This window comes from Odontomachus brunneus, unplaced genomic scaffold (assembly GCF_010583005.1).
Source record: "Odontomachus brunneus isolate Ranch 3 - 2012 unplaced genomic scaffold, Obru_v1 Obru_scaffold_037, whole genome shotgun sequence".
NCBI classification, from domain to species: domain Eukaryota; kingdom Metazoa; phylum Arthropoda; class Insecta; order Hymenoptera; family Formicidae; genus Odontomachus; species Odontomachus brunneus.
In genome coordinates, this window is record NW_022639487.1 from 2,453,889 (window position 1) to 2,475,593 (window position 21,705).

The 21,705-nt window shown below is 37.3% G+C and overlaps 3 protein-coding genes across 4 annotated transcripts; 2 read left to right on the plus strand and 1 right to left on the minus strand.

Moving 5' to 3' along the window:
• The first annotated feature begins 51 nt into the window (after positions 1–51).
• On the plus strand, positions 52–1,130 carry LOC116843948 (28S ribosomal protein S14, mitochondrial). Its single transcript, XM_032814922.1, has 3 exons — positions 52–215; positions 565–702; positions 815–1,130. The coding sequence occupies exons 1-3, from the start codon at positions 141–143 to the stop codon at positions 998–1,000; spliced, it is 399 nt and encodes a 132-aa protein (XP_032670813.1). The 5' UTR covers positions 52–140; the 3' UTR covers positions 1,001–1,130.
• Positions 1,131–2,650: 1,520 nt separating this feature from the next.
• On the plus strand, positions 2,651–10,496 carry LOC116843959 (gustatory receptor for sugar taste 64f-like). The gene is made up of 10 exons (XM_032814954.1): positions 2,651–2,779; positions 4,574–4,828; positions 5,149–5,380; positions 6,597–6,732; positions 7,728–7,927; positions 8,315–8,406; positions 8,536–8,753; positions 9,756–9,924; positions 10,079–10,168; positions 10,355–10,496. The coding sequence occupies exons 2-10, from the start codon at positions 4,589–4,591 to the stop codon at positions 10,418–10,420; spliced, it is 1,443 nt and encodes a 480-aa protein (XP_032670845.1). The 5' UTR covers positions 2,651–2,779; positions 4,574–4,588; the 3' UTR covers positions 10,421–10,496.
• Positions 9,782–21,388, minus strand: LOC116843958 (gustatory receptor for sugar taste 64f-like). 2 transcript variants are annotated; one of them, XM_032814952.1, is made up of 12 exons: positions 21,300–21,388; positions 18,744–18,805; positions 18,492–18,639; positions 17,306–17,424; positions 17,023–17,217; positions 16,449–16,558; positions 15,745–15,915; positions 15,137–15,291; positions 13,933–14,095; positions 13,038–13,127; positions 12,614–12,706; positions 9,782–9,911 (listed from the first exon to the last, which is right to left on the minus strand). In XM_032814952.1, the coding sequence occupies exons 1-12, from the start codon at positions 21,386–21,388 to the stop codon at positions 9,864–9,866; spliced, it is 1,443 nt and encodes a 480-aa protein (XP_032670843.1). In that variant the 3' UTR covers positions 9,782–9,863. The 2 variants fall into 2 exon arrangements, with proteins under 2 accessions (XP_032670843.1, XP_032670842.1); XM_032814951.1 differs by lacking the exons at positions 12,614–12,706; positions 21,300–21,388 and adding an exon at positions 19,256–21,086 and having other exon boundaries at positions 9,791–9,911.
• Between the last annotated feature and the right edge of the window lie 317 nt (positions 21,389–21,705).

Genomic DNA, 21,705 nt, shown 5'->3' on the forward strand with positions numbered 1-21,705 from the left:
TTATTAGTAGAAACAGTGACTGTTGATAACGAAAAAATTGAAATGTTTTACACTAATTTCTATAGAGGGCGCATCGATAAAAATATCCTCATGATTGCTCCCAAACCTCTCTCTAGCAAGAAACAACTGACTCGATAAACATGGCGGCGTTGAGAAGATGCATTTCAGGTGTTTGCAGTATTCTATCGAATAGTATAAATTTGTCAGGATGTAATGTAAGTAATCGCATAATTATTTCTCATGCATTTTGCCTAAATTATTTTATAGAGCGATTCCACACGACGATTGGAAATATTTAATGTTATCCTAACCTCATACAATTCAATATCATAGTTGACATTCATAAGATAAAGTTTATTATTTAGAACAGAAGTAAAAACAGTATGTCGTAAAGCCATATCATGCTATAAGGGAAACTAAAGGCTCAGTGATGAAACTAAAGGCTTCAGCCAGCTAAAGGAATTTTAAAAAATCATTCAATATTCCTTTTGACATTATTTGTATTTATTATTGCAATAGTAAGTTGTCTATATATTTACTTTTATATTGTCTATATATTTACAGTTTCAGCAGACACGAAATCATATTAACGCCAGAATGAAACGAGACATGAAGCGCAGGCGTTGGACAAAGAAATATGCAGAGGAACGTTTGCGATTAGTTGTCATGAAGCGAAATGATATCTTGCCGATTGAAATAAGAGTAAGTGCTGACTCAGGTTCATTAATAAATTCACAATTGTAATTGTTTCTTCATTCAAACTCCACAAAAACATTGTAAGCCTTGTGTAATGTATCTATAATGATTCCTCTAGGAACTTGTAAGCAAACAGATAGATGAAACAATTCCCAGACAGACTGCTCTGAGACAATTGACACCAAGATGTGTAGTGACTTCTCGTGCTTACGGCACTGTGCACAGATGGAGAATATCGAGATTCATCTTCCGCGATTTGATCGATTACAATAAAATGGCTGGAATGCAACGTGCCATCTGGTAGGACAGTACATGTTGAACTGTACGCTGTTCCTTCAGTGTGTATACATATTAGTGAGATATATCATATATATGTATGAATAGATGTGATGTACAATTATAGAAAACAAATCTAATTCTTATTTCTTATTGTATTTCCACTCTTGTCTTATTGTCTCAATCTGTTATCCTCAGAAAATCTAATTTACCTCTATACACAATATATCTTTCTGATATCACTCACGCCAAGAAGCTCCCATATTTTTATAAAGCAAGATTTACATGTCTTGAGGAATAACAGAGATTTTTAGAATGTTCACAATAACTACCCATACAACACAAGATCTCTTGGAGATCCTAAAGATGTTCTGAGGACGTAGAAACGTCCTCAGGAAGTTCTCAGGGCGTACTCTGGACGTCTCCTGAACATCTGTGCTATTAGGGTAATATACATATTCATCACAGTAACAAATTTGTACAAAAAAAATAAGGTGACTAATTAAAAATTAATGTGCAGTAATTATCCAGTCGCTCGTCGGACCGTTTAAGAGATATTACAGTTGTCGACATCACTCACTCGTTAATGATTTTGACGTGTACGAAAATTGATGTTTGCGCGGCTAGAGCAATTCGAGGAGAACGTTCGAGAGAAACTTCTGCCATGGATAATGTGAACACACATGTAAACGTGTGTAAACATCTATTACCACAGCTGTGTGTTTTTCGTAAAGAGAATCGATTCAGGAACATGCGCCATGTACAAACAGGTCTCATTGTTTTCCTGCTATTACTCATATCTCATTTAGTAGTTCATTTTCCCGTAACTGTTTGCGGACAAGTCGCATGCTTGAATATTTTATCAATCCTAACGCCTAATACACCCTTTGCTCTCGTACCGTCGCTTATCTCCGATCGGAGCAAATAAAACTTATTGATCTAGAAGTTGTAAAACATTCTGAAAAAATCGGAAATGTAGCGATTGAATATCACAAAGTACAACGACAGGAAAAATAGTACAGCCTTGCAGCACTTACGAAGACAAATTGGGATGCGACGTTCGAATATATAGAGTAGATCACTCGTTTTTATTGATACCTCGTGGTGTAGGCACTTCGTGAGTTTCTGCGAATAAATTTTCTTCATCTCACTCTGATCTCGCCCTAATTAATTATTAATATCTTTATTCGACTTATTGAGACTGCCGATTTAATTTGTTTTCCAAATTACTCGCGGGAAAAGTCGTGAGCGCGAAGGAGCTACCTGAGTGGAAAAAGTTTAAAGTTCAAAAGAACGAGTTTAAGACGAAAATCTTAAAGTAAAGGAGGAAAGTCTGAGAACCATCAGGGAACCAGCTCCTATTTTCAAGACGCGTATTCGCGATTCCTTAATTAACTCCGAAACTTACAGTCTTTCATTATCGCGAAGTCGAGCCTGCTGCGGGGATAATCGATACGGCATTCATAAATGACGCTCCAGATGGGCGCTCATAATTTACATACTAAAAAATAGAGAACAAAATAACTCAATCAATACAACCGTATGTTGTGCACATGTATTTTATTCTCGACGAAGCCGCTCGCGCTCGCGAACAAGTGGTGTAGCCGGCTATCTGATCGGACATGCGTCCCACAGCTTCGCGTAGTCGCTCTTGATTCAAGTCGGCCCTTCACTCGTTAGTACACGTTTACGCACCACGTGCAACGGGTTGACGACGATCGTCATCAAAGCATTCGCTCGTTTTCCAGTTCTCCTCGTTCGTCCGTCTTGCAAACGAGCGCTGCCACGAGAAACGCGAGGATATTATGTGCGTACTACACTACACAATTTCCGTCACATTCGAAGGAAACGGCACACTACTAAAGAACGCGCTCAAAGCGCTTAACAGCATCTCTTTGAATACAGCCTTAGGAGCTTTAAATGTATCGTGCGATAATCGAGAAATAGGATAGAAGATAATTGAGAGAAAGAAAAAAAGAAGTTAAGAGTAGTTTAAGACTGCATTCGGGGAGACGCTATCTAGCGCTATGAGCGTGTTCTGTCCTTAATTACTAAAGTTAATTATGAAAGAACAAAAACAGAACGCGCTCAAAGCGCTAAATAGCATCTCTCTGAATGCAGCTTTAGGAGCTTTAAATGTATCGTGCGACAATCGAGAAATAGAATAGAAGATAATTGAGAGAAAGAAGAAAAGAATAACAGAAGTTAAGAGTAGCTTAAGGCTGTATTTGAAAAGATGCTATTTAGCGCTATGAGCGTGCTCTGTTCTTGTTACTTAGTAAAAGTTGAACAAGAACAGAGCGTGCTCAAAACACTAAACCGAAAGTCTAAGGAGACATTTTTATACGCCTTGCAAAATCACCTTTGATTACTGATCATTAATTACAATTGTTACAAACAACTCAAGGTAAGAAACTCTTGTGTACGTGTCGCAAAGCGACATATATTTATCTTTATATTTTTGTCTCATAATTATGAGAAATTCTTCAGTCCATTTGAAATAAAGTCGGAAAGAGAAGTTGCGGATAGTTACAAGTTTGAAGCGCTGTGAGTGTCTCGATAACGAATCGTTTTTTAATTTAATAAACAAGGGTGACGTTAAAGAAAAGATGCCATCCGTCACGTACACATATATACATATATACATACATACATACATATATACATATGTGACAAATGATAAATAGTTCCATGTGTTATAAGCGTATATACAAGACGCTATTTCTTTTTTGCACACAAGACTGTGTAGATACACACAGTGTACATTAAAATTTCAATAAGAAAAGCGAGAGTTATGTAAACTACATTCGAACAGCATCTGATATCTGCGACATGTTCGCGACAACAACGTATCGCGTACACGTGTATCATGTCATATGCGGCATGAAAAGGGAGCATAGAATATTAATATTCTAAAAGTATATCTTTCATTGTTGTATATCTTTCATTGATTTCTTTTTCAAGGAAAACATCACAGTGTCCCGTCGGCTCTGTCAAACATTGCGTTCTCAACAAAGGCACGTTTCTGTCTCTTGCTAGATTATTCTCCTTGACATTATTAATTGCATTGGTATCGATATTATCGTCGTTTCTTCCAATATCGTTCAATCTATAATATGAATATCAAAGGGCACGTGGCGCGTCCCATTATTTTTCATATTACGAGTTTTACGGTATAACTTCGCGGAGGATCGTACTCCGGAATAGTCGACAGTCACTTAATAACATTCGACCAGAGTCATCCGAAGAAAAGGCTCACAAGAAACGTGTCACTTAATATGCGAGTTGTCTGTCCGTGTCAACATATCGGGTTTACGGCTACGTTGGACAAACGACCAACCCTTTTCCCGCGACAGCTGGGCTTGCATTCGATGTAATGCGACGATAATTAATTGCTCAAGCGGTTATCGCGCTCCTCGTGAGTCGGGAACGTGAGTCTGAAGCGTGTGTGAAAAATCACCAGTTCCCTCTTACAAACTCTCTCGACAAAAGGATTATACATTTCCTTCGATAAATTGAAGATGTATTTCTCGCATGTTAAATAATTGATATTCAGTATCGTCCCTTCCCGAAACGATCGCGTTGATTGCGTTTCTCATAGGATTCCCCTCGTGGAATGGTCGCTTTCTTAAACATGGATGTCCACGGCATGATGAAAAAGAAACGGATATTCAGTGCTGGCTCCAGGAGAAGCGGCGCGACTTGTCGGAAAATCTGGCCGCTTTTGGCTCGCAATAAGAAGAAGCATATTATGGAGACTCAACTTGCCGAACTGCATCCCACGGATTCGCGAGGGACACGACCAATTCTTCGTGACAGCTTTCTCAACGAGCGCATCTTATCCGCGAACAACAATGTGAGAGTCCGCAGAGAATCTTCGTATTTGTCTCATGCGTCGCGAAACGCGCTCATGCTCTGGTGAAGACGAGCAGAAAGTCTACAAAGTGCAGCTAAGAAGAATAGTTACTCTAAACAATGTTAAAATATCTGGAACGTAAAGAACGTTCAAGAAACGCTTTGAATATCATACAATGTCTAAAGAACATCTATCTTCGAGCTCTCTCACATAGTCCCAATTAAAAATATATTCCGAATTTAAGTAACTGAATTTTACCACAGGGAAAGACTTAATTAAGGAAAATCGACGTCTACAGCGAAGGGCATTCTCTGTTGCAGGATCCAGAGAGCTTCTATCGCGCGATTGCATCTATTTTAGTGCTGGCTCAATTCTTCGGTATCCTACCGATATCAGGGTTGCTCCAGTTGACACCTAACAAGATGAGGTTCGCGAAATTCTCACTTCGTACTGCTTACGCCACCCTCGTAACGGCGATGGTGCTTGTCATGGCGATATTGTCGGCTATTCATATGATAAGGACGCTAAACTCCACGACATTCGAAGTGCAAGGTAAACAGATAAGTCTTTCATGTTCCGTCACGCTTATCCCATTCTGGCTGACACGTAGCGTTTACTACAAGGTTGCAACGAGGACAGAGGCGCAGAAAAATTCGTTTGCGCAGTTTCCTACCAGTTGTGCGAACTGCTCGTTTCTATACACATTCATTAAAGTTGACCGGGATTTGATAAGTTTCTTCTTCCTCTCTCTTTAGAGTAATAGTCGCGAATAGAGTAAAAGCAAAACCGAATCGAACCGATTTTTATATCTATTTACATTGAATTATTATGTTTTTTAAATCCATATTTTTACGAAAACAATTTTGTATAATCTCTTCTATAAACTTAACGCAAAGTACAATCGCTGCTACCTTTTATCTGGAAGATCAGTGGCATCAAATCAAGAAAAGGATTTTCAAAGTTCGATGAAAATAGTACTAACTCAGCACTTCTTATATAACTCATTATCTTCTTATATAACTCATTATCTTTTGAATAATAATTATTGCAATGAGTAATTCTTCAAGAGTAATAATGACAGTTTCTCCATGACTTCTTCAATAAGTAATAAGTAACCATTATGTAAAACGCAAACAGTACTAACTCAGTACTTCTTGTAATAACTCATTACCTCTTGAATAATAATTATGGTAATGAGTAATTCTTCAAGAGTAATAATGACAGTACTTCATGACTTCTTCAATAGGTAATAAGTAACCATTACGTAAAGCGTAAACAGTGCTAACTCAACGCTTCTTGCTAACTAGTAACTTTTTGAATAACAATAATGAGTAATTTCTTAAGATTAGTAATAATAAGTGTCTTCAATATGTATAATAAGTAACTATTACGTAATGCTGTTAAGATTACAAATTACTTTTTGTCTGTAAGCATTTAAGCATTTTAGCCAATAAGCACCAACTATCGGTAATATAAAATTTATTTATAATTATAAATAAATGTGAATTAAATTAGATTTTAAACTTTAATTCAATTTAATTTCAATTTAATTTAACTTAAATTTTATTTATTTATAATTTTCCACTCAATAATATAAACAATAAATAGAAAAGGAAGCAAATTATATCGATACGAAAAATGTATTTATATTTATTTTTATAACGGTGGATCATACATACGCTCGGACGATGTGATATCTCTTCCTCCGCGAATCCTCGATCAAGCTTATTCTCTGACGCGCGATTTAACCTGCACGATCTGATTTCAGGTGGATTCACGGCTGCAACGGTAGGCGCAATATTTTATGGGAACAGCGTGCTAGGTTTGATCATGTTTTTCTGGCTGTCACCGCGTTGGGTGACCCTTCAACGCGATTGGAGAAACATGGAGCAATTCATAGACAGGTCGGTTTTGTTTGTCCCGAAAGATACGAAAATCACAGTACAATCAACTTCGCTTTTATATGCGCATTGTGTTTACATACATATATATACATATATGCGCGGAGATATCTCTTAAAAGATACCGAGAAGATTGCGATCACGCTGGTTTTACACGTTTCACGCGATGACAATAGACATTATGAGAACGCTCGCAATAAAAAATGTCACACTCGATCTCTCCTAGTCGATTGCGAAAACTCTATCGCTTTAAAATAAGAATTGAAAATAATCATTATTATTATTATTGCGTGATGACATACACATATCTCATAGATCGAATTCTCTCTGAATATTTTCTCGCCGAAGATAGTGAATTTTTATATATACTATATGAAAGACTATTCAAGGGAGAAGCGACTTGTTAATTTCAGACACGAGACTTTAACAATAAAAAATGCCAAATATATTTACACGGGCTGTATAAATTATATTTATATAAAAAAAAATATATTTCGCGCGCATGCAAACAAAATTATAAAGAAGAAGGAAGCAAAAGTTATTTACGATTTCAATTAATGGCTGTTTATAATCATAATATCATTATATAATTATAATTAAAATAATAAATAATATATTATTATATAATTTAATAATATATTATTATATAATTTATATCCCCCTAGAATTATAATAGATTGCCTGGAATTATAATGTAATTGTCATTATTTATTATGTTACGAATATGCACCGCTAATTCGGTACGATCTAAAATTTGGTGTAATTATCTCTGTTAGCAAGTGTGAAAAAAATGAATTCACGTGCACAGCCGATCGCATTAAGATATCGTGGCTTTTAATCTCTACTCAAAGAGCGTGAACATTTAAACAAGGGTAGTGGGAAGTCGCCATTTTATTTATTGGAAATCGATTTACTCGTAATGAAAATTTGCGTGGGCGTTGCGATTATTCAGAGTTAATTAATCTTGCATTACATGTCACAATCTCTCCTGTTTGCAGTAACAAAGCGGAACGGCCGAAACTTCGCTGGAAGTTCTACACGATAAGCATGAGCGTTTTGCTCTTGGCCTTGATCGAGCACATCTTGAGCATAGCGGTGAACTCCAAGAAGTACGACTGGAGCGGCACTTCGAATTCGACGTTTACAAATTTCCTGAGAGTGTATTGCGCATCCTCCCATGCGTTTATTCTGGATATAGGTGAGTCCTGCGCACGCATTAATCTCTGGAAGGTCACCGTCAATTTAAAAGGGAAATTTAACGAAGAGAATCTAACCGTTAGTCGACTGGAATTCAAACGAGAATTCCGTTAGAATTCGAATTGTTAATTCAACCTTCGATTCTTGCGCGAAAAATACGAGATGGTGAATTAATTAATTATCGTTTCGCTGTGTACGAATAACGGTACCTAAAAATCACGAGTGCGAACGTAATATTCACATGCGCGCAAATTAATTAAAAGGTCTTTCGTCAGATCTGTTATTAGTTTAGATACGCTTTAGAAGCTTTTTGTTTAATTGCTTTAGAAGCTTTTTGTTTAATTGCTTTAGAAGCTTTTTGAATAATTACTTCTTTCGTTTTTTTCAGTGAAATATAACTTTGCGCTCGGTATCTTCATCTTCATTGTCAGCAAGCTGGCTACTTTCACGTGGAACTTCACCGATCTCTTCCTTATGCTGGTAATAAAAGAGTAATAGAAGTTCACGCGAGTTCTCCGAAGTTCTCCGACATTCCTTTTCTTTCGTAGCCGCTCAATGTTTCTCAATCTTGTTAATCGATTCCGATGCTCCTTTGTTCGGAGTTTTCAGGTATCCACCGGCCTGGCCGAAAGATACAAAACGTTAAACAAGCAAGTCACAGTTTCGATGTCGAAGCATCAAGCGATAGACTGGAGTGGATTTCGCGAGGATTACGCCGTTCTCTCTTGCACGGTGAAAAAAGTAGACGCTGATATCGCGCCCATAATCCTGCTGTCGTTCGCCAACAACCTCTACTTCATCTGTCTGCAACTACTCAACGGCTTATCGTAGGTATCACGAGAAAAGGAAATACTACAATCGTAAATTATTATTAATAGATAACAAGACGTAACGCAGCTTACGTTCTTACTTCGTAAATATTATATCTATAATATAAAAAAAAATATTAAAAAATATAAAAAATATTTAAAAAAATTTACTTTGCAAATATTATATTTATAATACAAATATTATATATATGATACAAATGAAAGAAAATTTACAGGGGATATCATTTTTTAAACGATTCATCAATTTAATTTTTATATTATTATTAAATTTTTACAATTTATCATGATATATTCTTAAATTTTAATTAGATTTAATTTGTACAGTAACCATTATTGCGCACTGTGGGGTCAAATAGACCCCAGAAAAAATAAATAAATAAAATAAATGAAGTAAATCTATAAAATAAAATAAAAAATAAAATAAAATATAATAAACTAAATCTATATATTTTGGAAAAACTGTTTGCTTTTTTTCACAAAAATCCTAATTTCGATATTTAAAATAAATACTTTTTTTTTAAATCCTGCTATTGTACTAATTTTTTTCTTAAAGAGATATGTCTTGAGAATAGTTTCTTAAAATTTTATCTTGAAATATAAAAAATGATGTCAGTTATGATTTTTGGAGTAAATCAAGTCATTTTTCGCGTTTTTTGGGCTTTCCATTTTTTTTTTCTTCATTTAAAATCAAATTTCGTCTAGAAATTATTCCGTCATATAAAAAGATATTTGGAATATATTCTGGAATTTTTTCAAATCAAAAAAACGAATAATTTTATTGCAGCAAACATTTTTGTAGCTGGGGTCGCGAAAGACTCCAGTGTGCTGATTGTGTAATTGTACTGAAATGTGCACATAAGGATTAACATTGTTATTAATTTTTACATTAGATCATCATCTTTAATTACAATTGTGGATGTATGATTTCTGAATACTTTTTGTTTAATAATAAATAAATCCAAATGTTGTTTTCGATCTCGTTTCGCTCATTCCTTACAGTCAGCCGGAGGACAACAACCTCATCAGCGATATCTATTTCTTCGGGTCGTTCGCGTTCCTGATCGGCAGGACGGTGGTCGTCACTTTGTTCGCCTCTAGGATCAACGATCAGAGCAAAGTGGCATTGCCGGCATTGTACACCTGCCCGGCGTCCGCCTACAACGTAGAGGTAATAATTAAAGATCTGAAAGCGAGAGAAACTGCACGGGTCATACTCCTAAAATTGGTTCTCCTCTTTCTCTTTCTTTTTTACATTATAAAGAAATTACTCACGCTGCCTTTTTACGCATAACGGGGAAAATCCGCGCGACAATTGTTTGCAGACCGAAAGGCTGATGTTGCAACTCACCACTGACGATGTCGCGCTCACGGGAATGCGCTTCTTCTCCATCACGCGGAATTTCATGTTAGCGGTAAGAACGTTTCCACATGACACGATAAGTGCACGATCGAAGTGACGAGGCGAAGTTATTTCGTAATTTACTGTGCGATATCTCGATATCTACTGTTACTACTGTTACTGTTACTATTGTAAATGTACTGTTCCTGTTTGCACGGAAATCATTGGACACTTAAACTGACAGTAAGTTAACTTACAGGTGGCCGGTGCAGTTGTAACGTACGAAGTCGTGCTGCTACAGTTCAACGTCTCAATGAACAAGTGAATACACAACAGCGCAACATCGTCGAAACGAAATATTTGTGTAAGCAAGAAATAACATAAGTATTTGTATGTTTGTTAACTTATTAAAGAAACGAATAAAGTTAAAGCAAATTGAAATAAAACATGAATACGATAAAAATTGATAAAATATTGAGAAATAATCTACGAATAAAACAAAATTATTTGCTGAAGATTTATTACAGCCTCAGGCTAGTTCGGATATAAATATAATATAGACTATTTCCGTACACTCGCATATATGATCCACGCATTTTTATTCAGTATTTATGTTCACAAATAAATATACTTCTCGGGCTTTATAACGGAATATCTCTACCTGTGATTATTTCTGCGTGAACGGATTTTCGATTAATACTTTGTACAAATTTTTCTTTTTAATAAATGACATCTCTCGTCGAGAGCACGTAGTCTTATATTGAGACACGTCTCTTCTGTGAAGCCATCACGTATATTTCGCGCATATCTTACTAATTACTAATTATAAACTATTTTAACAATTTCAATGCATTTTATTGAAAAGTAGCAAGCCTCCGACTATTTCGGATATAAATATAATATAGACTATTTCCGCATACACCCGCATATATGATCCACGCATTTTTATTCAGTATTTATATTCACAAATATGCCTCTCGAGCTTTATAACGGAATATTTCTATCTGTGATTATTTCTGCGTGAACGGATTTTCGATTAATACTTTGTACAAGTTTTTCTTTTTAATAAATGACATCTCTCGTCGAGAGCACGTAGTTTTATATTGAGACACGTCTCTTCTGCGAAGCCATCAAAATCATCATGGAACGTGATGCAAATTATAGGAGAATGAGAGTAATTATACATAAGTTGTTGCTGCCAGAGTTTATGGAAATACATCGAGACACCTTATAAAGTACACTTATGTGTGTGTGTGTGTGTGCGTGTGTGTGTGCTCCCTCGACTCATGCCTATAGACGATGGTATGTTCTCTGCGTCTAGATGCACGTCTAAGTGTGCGTTATCATTTCGCAATACGATCATTAAATGCCGACGATACACGTCCTTCTCGTTCTTTCTTTCCAGAACGTACTTTGGGTTAGTTAATGCAGGGACTACAACAAAACATGTATTAAGAAATGAAATCATGGAAGCGTAAGAATCTGAATGCGAGAAATGCGATGCACTTTTGCGAAAATAAAACTAGAGATTACGTATTTACGCATGGGACATGGAGAGATCTTATTTGAAGATGTCAACAATTCTCATATTTATCTCGAGTAAGATTGTAGATAAATATTGCCAGAAGAAGCGTGACAACAGGAGGCAACAGTTTGCGTAATTCAGCAGAAAATTTCATCGTATATATGTGAACAGAGAGTGGATGCGAGAGAATTCATAAAGTCACTCACGGTGGGCTTTCCTACTGGTAGGGTAGATTGATAAAGTGCATTAGGCAGACCAGAAATCCTAAAAACGCGTACGCTAGTGCGGAGAAGGCACATTTCTGTTTGACGTGTGTGAGAAAATCGCGGGGCTGCACAACGAGAGAGATACGAGGTGTATTTCGTGAATGTGTAAAATTCGTGTGGCAATTGAGGGTAGTCGGAAAGTTATCGTATTAAAATATAATATAAATGTGATGTGGTGCGTCTTAGGATTTATTTGAGATAACAATTTATTATAAAGTAGAGACCATTTGTGCTATATTTACGCGCAGTCGCTCGAATGAAACAATAAAAACCAGACGAATCGGTAAATCTCAAAGTAGGCACACTCTGGAATTATGTTACAACAACTCGTAAACGAGAACCAAATGTTATGTGTACAGAGATAGGGAGAGAAAGGAAAAACGTAAAAAATTTCATAAAACTCACAGTCCCTCGTGAAACACGCAGAACACACGTGACACGGCCGAATTAATCCCTACTCAGCTGTTTTAATTGGCAGTCAAACGTGAAGCGCTCCAGTGAGAAACGATCATGTAAATAAATAAATAAATAAATATAAAAGTACAAAACTGTGAAGAGTGTCAGTATACAAAAGAGCAGTGATTGTACTATATATGTACAAGATACTATAAAATACACTATTGCATAACATTCTTCAAAACTCGTGATTGTAGATGCAGAAGCGAGAATATAAGATGTGGTTGAAGTTCCCCTAAAAGCCTTTTCACAAGCTCTCTTTCCACCTCACCTCGCAAGAGTTCGTAATATTCGACTGGTCCATTTGCTGGGCGGAGTTGAACTGCACCAGAACCAGTTCGTAAGTCACAATGGTTCCAGCAACCTAGATCGTCATTAGCAATCGAGAAATGTTAAACAATGTTTCACACAATTATCGCCTACGATCGATCCGGATTGTCTCGACGACCATCAGTGACTTTTGCATGTTGTTTCTCTTGCGGTTGAATCGACTCTAACGGCGTGCTGCGTCAAACAGTAAGTGTATTCTCAAAATCTTTTCCCCGAGAATAAAACACAATGAAAAGTACAACGCGAGGGAACAAGAAGAGCTTTCAGACGAGAGAATACGAGTGATTTTTGGACACGAGCTAAATAATGTTCCGGCACGGACTGCATTTAACTTCATTCAGAGTGCACTCTCTATTCATACTTACGGTTAACACGAGGCTTCTCGTCACGGAGAAAAACTTCATCCCCGTTAAGCTTATATTATCCGTCATTACTTGCGTCAAGAATCTCGAGACCTGTGCAACGTTGTGCAAGCTTATGTGAGAGTAAAAGAGCGATCGGGATTAAGTAATGGGCCATTATTTTCTTCCATAACCGACACTCAGTTCTGTATTAATAGTCGTTACTTGGGACTTGCCTCAAGTGAGATACTCATATTTCAGTTTAGAGTTAGATGTGAGTTTTTTAGCAGAATCGCGATTGCAACTATGATATCACGTATATCGTGTGTTTCAACTGAGTAACTCAGATCTTACTCTGAATTCAATAGAATAGATATTAGAATAGAATTATAGATATTAGAATAGATATAGAATAGAATAGGTATTCTCTGAATATCTCACCATGCGAGACAAGTTTCAAGTAACGACTATTAATTCAGACCTTAGAACTGTATTGATAGTCATTATTTGAAACTTGTCTCTGAGATACTCGGATTTTTTTTCAGAGTTAGATCCAAGTTTTTCAGTTAAATTATGATCAATATGACATTTCCATCTATAGTGGTGATTCAGCTGAAAAATCTTTATCTAATTCTGAATTCAAATCTCACCTGAAACGAGTTTCAAATTATAACTATTAATATAATATGGACCTTAGACACCTATAATCTTTCCAATTACAATAGAGGGACCTTCTTGTTACAGAAAAAAATGAATTTCTTTGTTGCTTGCTTGTTTGCTTCGTTAATAAGAAGCTTCGAAAAGAAGGAACATTTCACGGAGAATATTATACGTTGTCTTGTAACGATCCCACGGAGTGACTTGTCGGTTATGGTTTAAAGGTCGAAGACGACACAGGTAGGGTATATAAACGACGAACCTCGTTTCCGTAACTAGAACTGGAGACGCTGTATAAAATTGGTGCTGGTAAGAGTGACTCGTCGTGAACAGAAGCGGCGTACAAAGACACCGCCGTTGTCCTCGCCAGCAGGAAGCCGAAGGAGAAGCACAAGTAGATCTTTCGCACGATACCGCGTATCGGACTATTTGAGAAAATTAGACGCAGGTCTTTACGTGAGTCCACCGAAAGATTCTTTTGTTGTTTGTGCTACGTTTCATTTTTTATTCAAGGTTGCCTCCCGTTCAGGCGAAATTAACATTAACGTGAAAGCAATATAGCGGAATTTGAAGATACAAATAAGAACACAGATGGACAATTTTACGTTTACAAAACAATGTCGAAGAGAATCGACATGTATTTGAAGAATTTGCTATTTTATATAAATAAGAGAAAGAAAATTAAAATCGCTCTTTTGAGAAGACGACGACGATTTCGCGTCAAACAGTTTACGGGATCTTATAACGTGCGATCAAAGGAGAATATTTCTCCTTTTCAAAGGAGAAATATTTAAATGTATTTTTTACTCGAATATCTTCATTTAAACGGATAGCTGAACGAGATTAATGCGTTTCTCCCAGCGAGAGGTAACACGTGGAAGTTAAAGTTTCTTATACCTCGCCGCGGCCATGTTGAATTTGTAATGTCAGAAATAAGGAACGACATACTGACGAAAGCTGCGTGCTATTTCTAAATAAAGATAAATATGGACGAAAAAGCACTTGAAACTCTGCTTAAGCATACTTGTACAATTGTTCGAAAAGTATCCCTTACTCCTGACAATTAATAAATAGTCGTATAATAAGTGGTGAGACATGCAGACAAAGCAAACTCATTTCATTATTTATTATACAACTATTTATTGATCATCAGAGGAAAAGGATACCTTCCGGACAATTTTATAAGTTCAAGCAATCTCAAATTCATTCATATTTCATTCATATTTGTTCTTTCATATTTGCTCTTTCATTCATATTTATTTTTATTCAGAAATAAGACACAACTTTCGTCAGCTTCTGACATCCTCGCTTTTGACGTCACAAATCTAATATGACTCGCGAGGTATAAACTTTAAACGTTAAAGACGGCTACGACAATAACACGTAAGATCGTGAGTATCGCGTTTAGTTGAAGTTAAGCCAAAGCAAGAACGTGTTTATCATATTGTCATGTGAGTAAGATATACTTGAAGGAGAACAGCAGTTGAATACAGATGAAATATAGGTTGGTGGCGAAAGACAGAAGGACGATGCTCGAGATGTGAGAGTCCACTTTCCGCGTTAGGGTCGCCAGGTGATTGTAGTCGTTCCTGGCTTCAGCCCACCACCACTCCGGCATCGCCTTAACAACGAAATGATGTTAAGGGTGATGACTTTGTTAGTAAGAGCAAAAATCACAAGTCACCATTAGGAATCCGGTTCGGAGGACCTGACATTTTCGCAGGGTACCTCAGCGAATTGTATTTCATTTACTTCGAATTCTTCGTCGATATTTCCGAATATCTTTCGAATATGCTTTAAATATCGACTCGGTGGAGTGACAATTCACGTATAAAAGATAGCTCTGGGACACTCTATGGTTAATGCGATTATATAATATTAACTCGTCTAATCGAGAATATCTTTCTCGACGAATCTGTACAATTTTTCTTTCTTTTGAATAGATATACTAAGTTTGGATTAATTATTGAAGTGTACACGGAATTTCAAACGCGCGAAGGATATGACAAATATTAATGATCCCGAATCGTGTAAGGGACGAGAAGGTATTTTTATTGGATTTCGTCTACTTTACCTTTCCTCTTATCGAATTCAGGCGGCTGTTCAGTTGTCTGAACTGATCCGTCAGAGCGATGCTGATAAGAATGAGAAACAGGTCAACAAAGTTCCACGAGAAGGTACTCAGGATATTTATGACGTCCACCAGGATTCCCTTCCAGAGACTGTATGACATTTTCGTAAACACCTGTTGGTGAAGACGAACGAACAATTGATAACAATTGATATTTCGTTGTGTTTGAAGCATATTTAAAATAATTATATAATTTGAAAATAATTTTAAGCTATGTAAAGTTTAGCGACAGATTAAATTAGTGCAAAATATTCAGTTAATATATAAATATTAAATTAGATACATATTAAAAATATATTTAAAAAATAGCATAATGTATTGAATTAGGAGAATAAAATTAAATAAATTTACACGGGAAGAATTTTATAATAAAAATTTCTATATTTTGTAGTCGAAAAATAGATCGATATTCTGTTGTAACTGACTATCCTTTTGTCTGCTTATATTTTAGAATGTAATGTGCTGTATATGTGCTGCTTATATTTTAGAAACTGAAAAATGTGCTACTAAAAATGTATTATATTTCCAGCGGAATTTGCTATGTTTCTCAGCAAGATGGACCTTACTGACAATCTATTCTTGGACTATTAAAATTATAATAAAATTGAAAAGGAACTAATATTCTCTCCGTGCTCGATGTGTTTTACCTGCGGAAATTGCGATTGGAAGTAAGTATCGACAATGTCTGCGTTCCCGTGAAGCGTTGCGCACTCCACCGCGCCGATATAGCCGGAAAGCACGGCGAAACCGTGCTCCACTGTGTGGAGACAATGAGAAAATCAAAGGGGCACAATGATGAATATCATAATTTCACAATCTCATTTTGACTTCCTTACTGTAATCTTATGTTACTTAGACGCAAGATCATCAAAGTGGCTTTATTGAGAGAAAACTCAATAAATAAAAACGGGAGCTTTTAGATTAAAACCAATGAAGATAAATGGAAAAAGGACAATATGAGCCTAATTTGCGGTTGTTGTGCGCTAATCGTTTATTTGTTTAACAAAATTTAATAAAAAAAAAATGGAACGTTTCAACCATTTTTTTGTAATTATCCACAAAAACTGATCGATACGTTCTGTTTTTTACAGAAATTAAATTTTGTAAAACAAATAAACGATTAGCACGACCGCAAATTAAGCTCATATTGTCTTTTTTCCTTTTTTCTTCATTAATTTATCGAGAGATCTAATCGCTAATCACGCTCGAAACGACACCTACCTAACGCGAGCAACATGACAATGGCGGTGACGATCTTGAAGCGAGTCGCGAGAGTGGTCCTCGAGATCCTCCGGTGCCTAGAAGTGAATTCGCGTTCCAGTTTCTCCCAGGTTAGAGCCAGACAGGGCCACTGCCTCGCTAGTCGTAAGAACAAGACCGCGGTCACCAAGGAAGTGGCGTAGAAAACAAAAGCCGCTGCGAATCGGGATAGATAATCGTGATCGCGTTCTACGTAAATAGCTTTGAAACAAAGCTGTAGCCGATCTTCTCCCAACTAACTTACTCATTTTAGTGGAGTTTATTCCGGTAGCAAATATCCACAAGACGTTGAAAACTGTCATACTGAACACGCCCAGGAGAACGGCCGCCGAGTACAGAATCTTCAGACTTCGCCAGGTGAATCTGCGGAGCATTTAACGCTCGTAAGATCTGCGAAGTTCTAATCAAAATACTTCAAAAGGGGATCGAGAAAATTAAATTCAGATCAGTCCTCTTTAAGCTTTTCCTATTTTACTCAGATCGGTCAAGGTTGCGCGAAATTCTTCGATTGGAATATTAACTGCACGAATGATGCGGCTTTGAACACCGTTTCCAACGAGATTCCTAAAATCATGCGTGCATATGATAAACCATTAATTACCAGTAATTATCGATTGCAGAGTGGTCTATTTGATTATATCGTTATCCAATTACGCTTCACGGTAGTAATTTAATTAATTTTTCGAGAAATACTCGAGAATTAACCCTAGAACACCACGCCCGCGGTTTTAATACAGTAAAAAATAAGGGATCGGGATTAGAGGAAAAAAACACTTCTATCCTCCCTCTACAACTGTCCATGTAACATGCTATATAGTCCTGCTATTTAGCAGATATAAAAGATACCGTTGAAATCAACGTCTTGACGTTAAAATTCTTCAAATTAAAGCCATATTCTTTTGAAATCATTGTTTCACATTTTTCTCTGAAAAGTCATATCCTCCACCTTTAATAAATAGCAGTTGGTTTTATATAATACGGCGTTACAAGAAAACTATAAATTTTTTAGTAAATAGCCTCTTGTGATTATAAAGAATTTTCTATTCGATCTTTTCTACAAAATTCATTTTTTCATTAAACTTCAATCGTAATTAATGATATAGACGTATTCCCAACACGTTTTGGAGTTGAAACTGAAAAAAAATATAATAAAAATATCCACCTTCTGAGGAAATATTGATAGTTGAAAGTAGGGATGGGCAAAAAGAATCGATATTCAGAAAACATCGGTTCTTTTTGCCCATCCCTAATTGAAAGTAGCTAAGTGCACTGTGCATTCAAGGTAGTAAAATCGAAACTCGAAAGAAGTGTGGTGTTCTAGAGTTAAATATTGTTCAATGGCCCAAGGGATTTAACATCGTGGTTCACACAGAGGTTGTACACCAGCCTTAACATAAACCCAATTATTCAACGTTAGCGAGGCTCACTACCGAAGGTACGAAGCATCCAGCTTATTGACACCGCACACGGGAAGCATGGAGAAGCATTGAGCCAGCATGATGATCGGCCTCATGGCTGAGTGAAAACTATCGGTGGAAGGGTCGAATGTCTCCGAAGGGGGAATGACGGGTGCCGACACTGAAAATCGTCGGGACTCTTAAAACACGAGATCACACAAACAATAGCGTGCGAAGACATCGATTAGAAACCACGGACGATGTCGACGGAACACCGAAACTTACTCTCGGGTACCACCAGGTCGTTCTTCATGGGATTGATTCTGCGCAAGTTGCTCTTGGGCGATCTGCAAAAAGGATGGTACTCTTACTTTCATGCTTTTCCTGTGTCGGGACTTCCTTTTACGTATCTATCGAAACCCGCGAGTCCTGTCGAGGTTGCCCGCGCGAAGATGAATTACAATCGACATTCAAAAGCTGCGTTCGTGGAGGCACTATTTGGCGCTAAAAGCGTGTTCTGTCCTTGTTACTTACTAAAAATTGAATAAGATCATAACATGCTTTTAGCGCCAAATATCGTCTCCCCGAACGCAGCTAAAGTCGTGTTTGGGGGTAACAAATGAATCACGCGTGGAGTCAGTGATGAATGTGATTCCGCGAAATTGAAGATTTTCCTAGTCCACGGAATTTGAATCCGTTTGCGTTGCAGGCGGGATAAGCGAGAACGGTTGAGTCTTTCTCTCAATTCCGAGATTCCAATCTTTTACTCTAACACTCGCTATACGGAAACAACGCACCTTGTGAGAGGCGCGCTGCGGCTGACGGTGTGCACGCTACACGATCTCATGACGGACAGAAGACAGAACTCGTTATTTCCGAGTTTTATCGTGCGACGAGGTGGCGAGGGCAGCGGGCGCTTTATAAACATCGAAGACCCAATAAACGTCCACTTCGGACAGCCAGTGGAAACTCCTGGCTGTTGCTGGAGGCCTCGTCCTCGACGACGAGGCGCGAAGTACTCGCGCGCGCGTCTTTACGAAGAGGGAGAGACGCGCGCTACCCGCGAGAGGAGAATCTGACGTCAACGCACGATGCACGCTGGTGGAAAGTTGGATTAACGACGAGAGATGATCTTCGCGATTCTAGAGAATTTGGAGAAAGATTTACTTCATTTTCTCCGTGATAATGATGTCACGTTGTCTTACTGCGAATCGCTGCACGAGAGGCGGTGGTTAACTATCTCTCCCCGCAATTTCGCAAAATTTCAAAGATTTGATCCGAGAGAATTGTGAATTTTTATCTTCTAAAAGCGCTTTTACAGCCGTAACGAGCGTTAGTTATAAGTTCAAGGACTACGTGACGTTTACACAGTTTTGGCATTCGCAAAAGTCACGCGACGTACGGCGGCACAAAGTTCTCGCGCGAATTCGTCGCAAGTTACCAAAAACTTTCTCTTGTCAGTTATATCCACGTCACTCAAATATTACGAAGAGGGAAAGAAAGAGTATTACGAGACGAAACAGAACACCCCTCGTTCTAAATCATCAGAAGATATTGCATTGTCGCAATGAATACGAAGTAAGTCGCAGTAATCGTCGCGAACGCTCATTTATTTTTCACGAAATGAAAATAAGCGTGAAATGCTCGCATGGTCGAGATACGTTTAAATAATTGATGTCACATTTTGCCGATCGACCAGCTCGGTCTTTGAAAGTCGGCTAACGATTGGAAAAAAAAGAGATAGAGAGAGAAATCACGACACGCAAAAGCTGCAAAAACTTGAGAGAATGCTATTTAATTGCTTACGACAAAATGTAACAAATGCTTCTTTGTGAACTTTATGAATCGATAATTTCATAAATTTATATTTCACTCCGCAAGATATTTCAAAAATATAAATAAAATCTGTTTAATGATGCTGATATTGAGAGAGACGCGGTATTATGTATAGATCTCACGTAATATAATTAAATATTCGTGACATCAATATGTGTTCGCCGAACAAGAAGAAATACTGGTCACTGCTAATTCCGGCGCGAATCCCGCGAAAAGCCATTGAATTGCCGGAGAACATTCCGTCATTAAATTAAAGTGTTTGCGCTCGATCGTCCTTGTTGGAGGAGGCGGTTATTTGAGAATGCTATTGATAAATCGATTTTTATTATGCGGAGTGTATGCTCGTTAAGGTGATGGACTAGATCGGTCCGAAACGTTCTCAATTAACTTTAAACAAAAGCGCGCGAATTAAATACTGTTCAACTGTCGCATTGTCAAAACGCACATAGAACTCTTTGTAGACTCTAGCTTGAAAGATCCTCGTCTATTCGGGTACACGGAGGGAATTTTACAATAAAAATTATTGTAGGAGACTTTATGATAGAACAATAGATCGATTCCGCAATAACTCGCTATCCTTTTGTCTTATATGTGCTACTTATATTTTAGGAACTGTAAAATGTACTATTAAAACTTGTTAAATCCAGCTTCCAGCGAAATCTGCTGTGTTTCTAGCGGAATTTATTATGTTCCTTAGTAAGATGTTAATAGATGTTAGACCTTATTGACAATTTATTCTTGAGCTATCAAAAACGTAAAATTAATAAGAATTTATATAAAAAAGAAATTATATAACATTCTCACATATAATGAGAATATATATTTTTCATATACATGAAAAAGAAACTATATAACATGAAATTATGTGACATAAAACCATATAACATGAAACTATATAACATGTATGACAGATTACAATATTCGGAAGATGTTAACATACAACAGGACAAAAAGATGACAGAAAGATATTCAACGTGACAATTCAATGAGGGAGAATCCACCTACTGAACGTTGATCGTGACAGGACGCCAAGATTTCGTGGTGGTCCATCGTGGATACGGCATGTTGGTGGTGCCTCTCTTATTCTCATCCATCTTTCGCCACGTTATTATTTTCTCGAACGGCAGACGCCGCATACATCGGATTTCTTCCACATCTCGTTAAAGTTTCGCGAGCGTGAAGGAGTCGTCGTTACATCACCAGCTGTGACAATCGTCTCGTATCTCGAATTTATTAATTTGTACGTCGCGAAATGCACTCTTGTCGATTTCTGCCAATCCGCGGGACAACGGAGAAAACTTCGCTGTGCGTACGCGAGCGTGGAACAATGCGATGAACCGCGAAACAATGTGGCGCTATCGCGGCACGCGCTTCGATGAACACTGGACAGTTAGGCGGAGAGAAAGAGAGA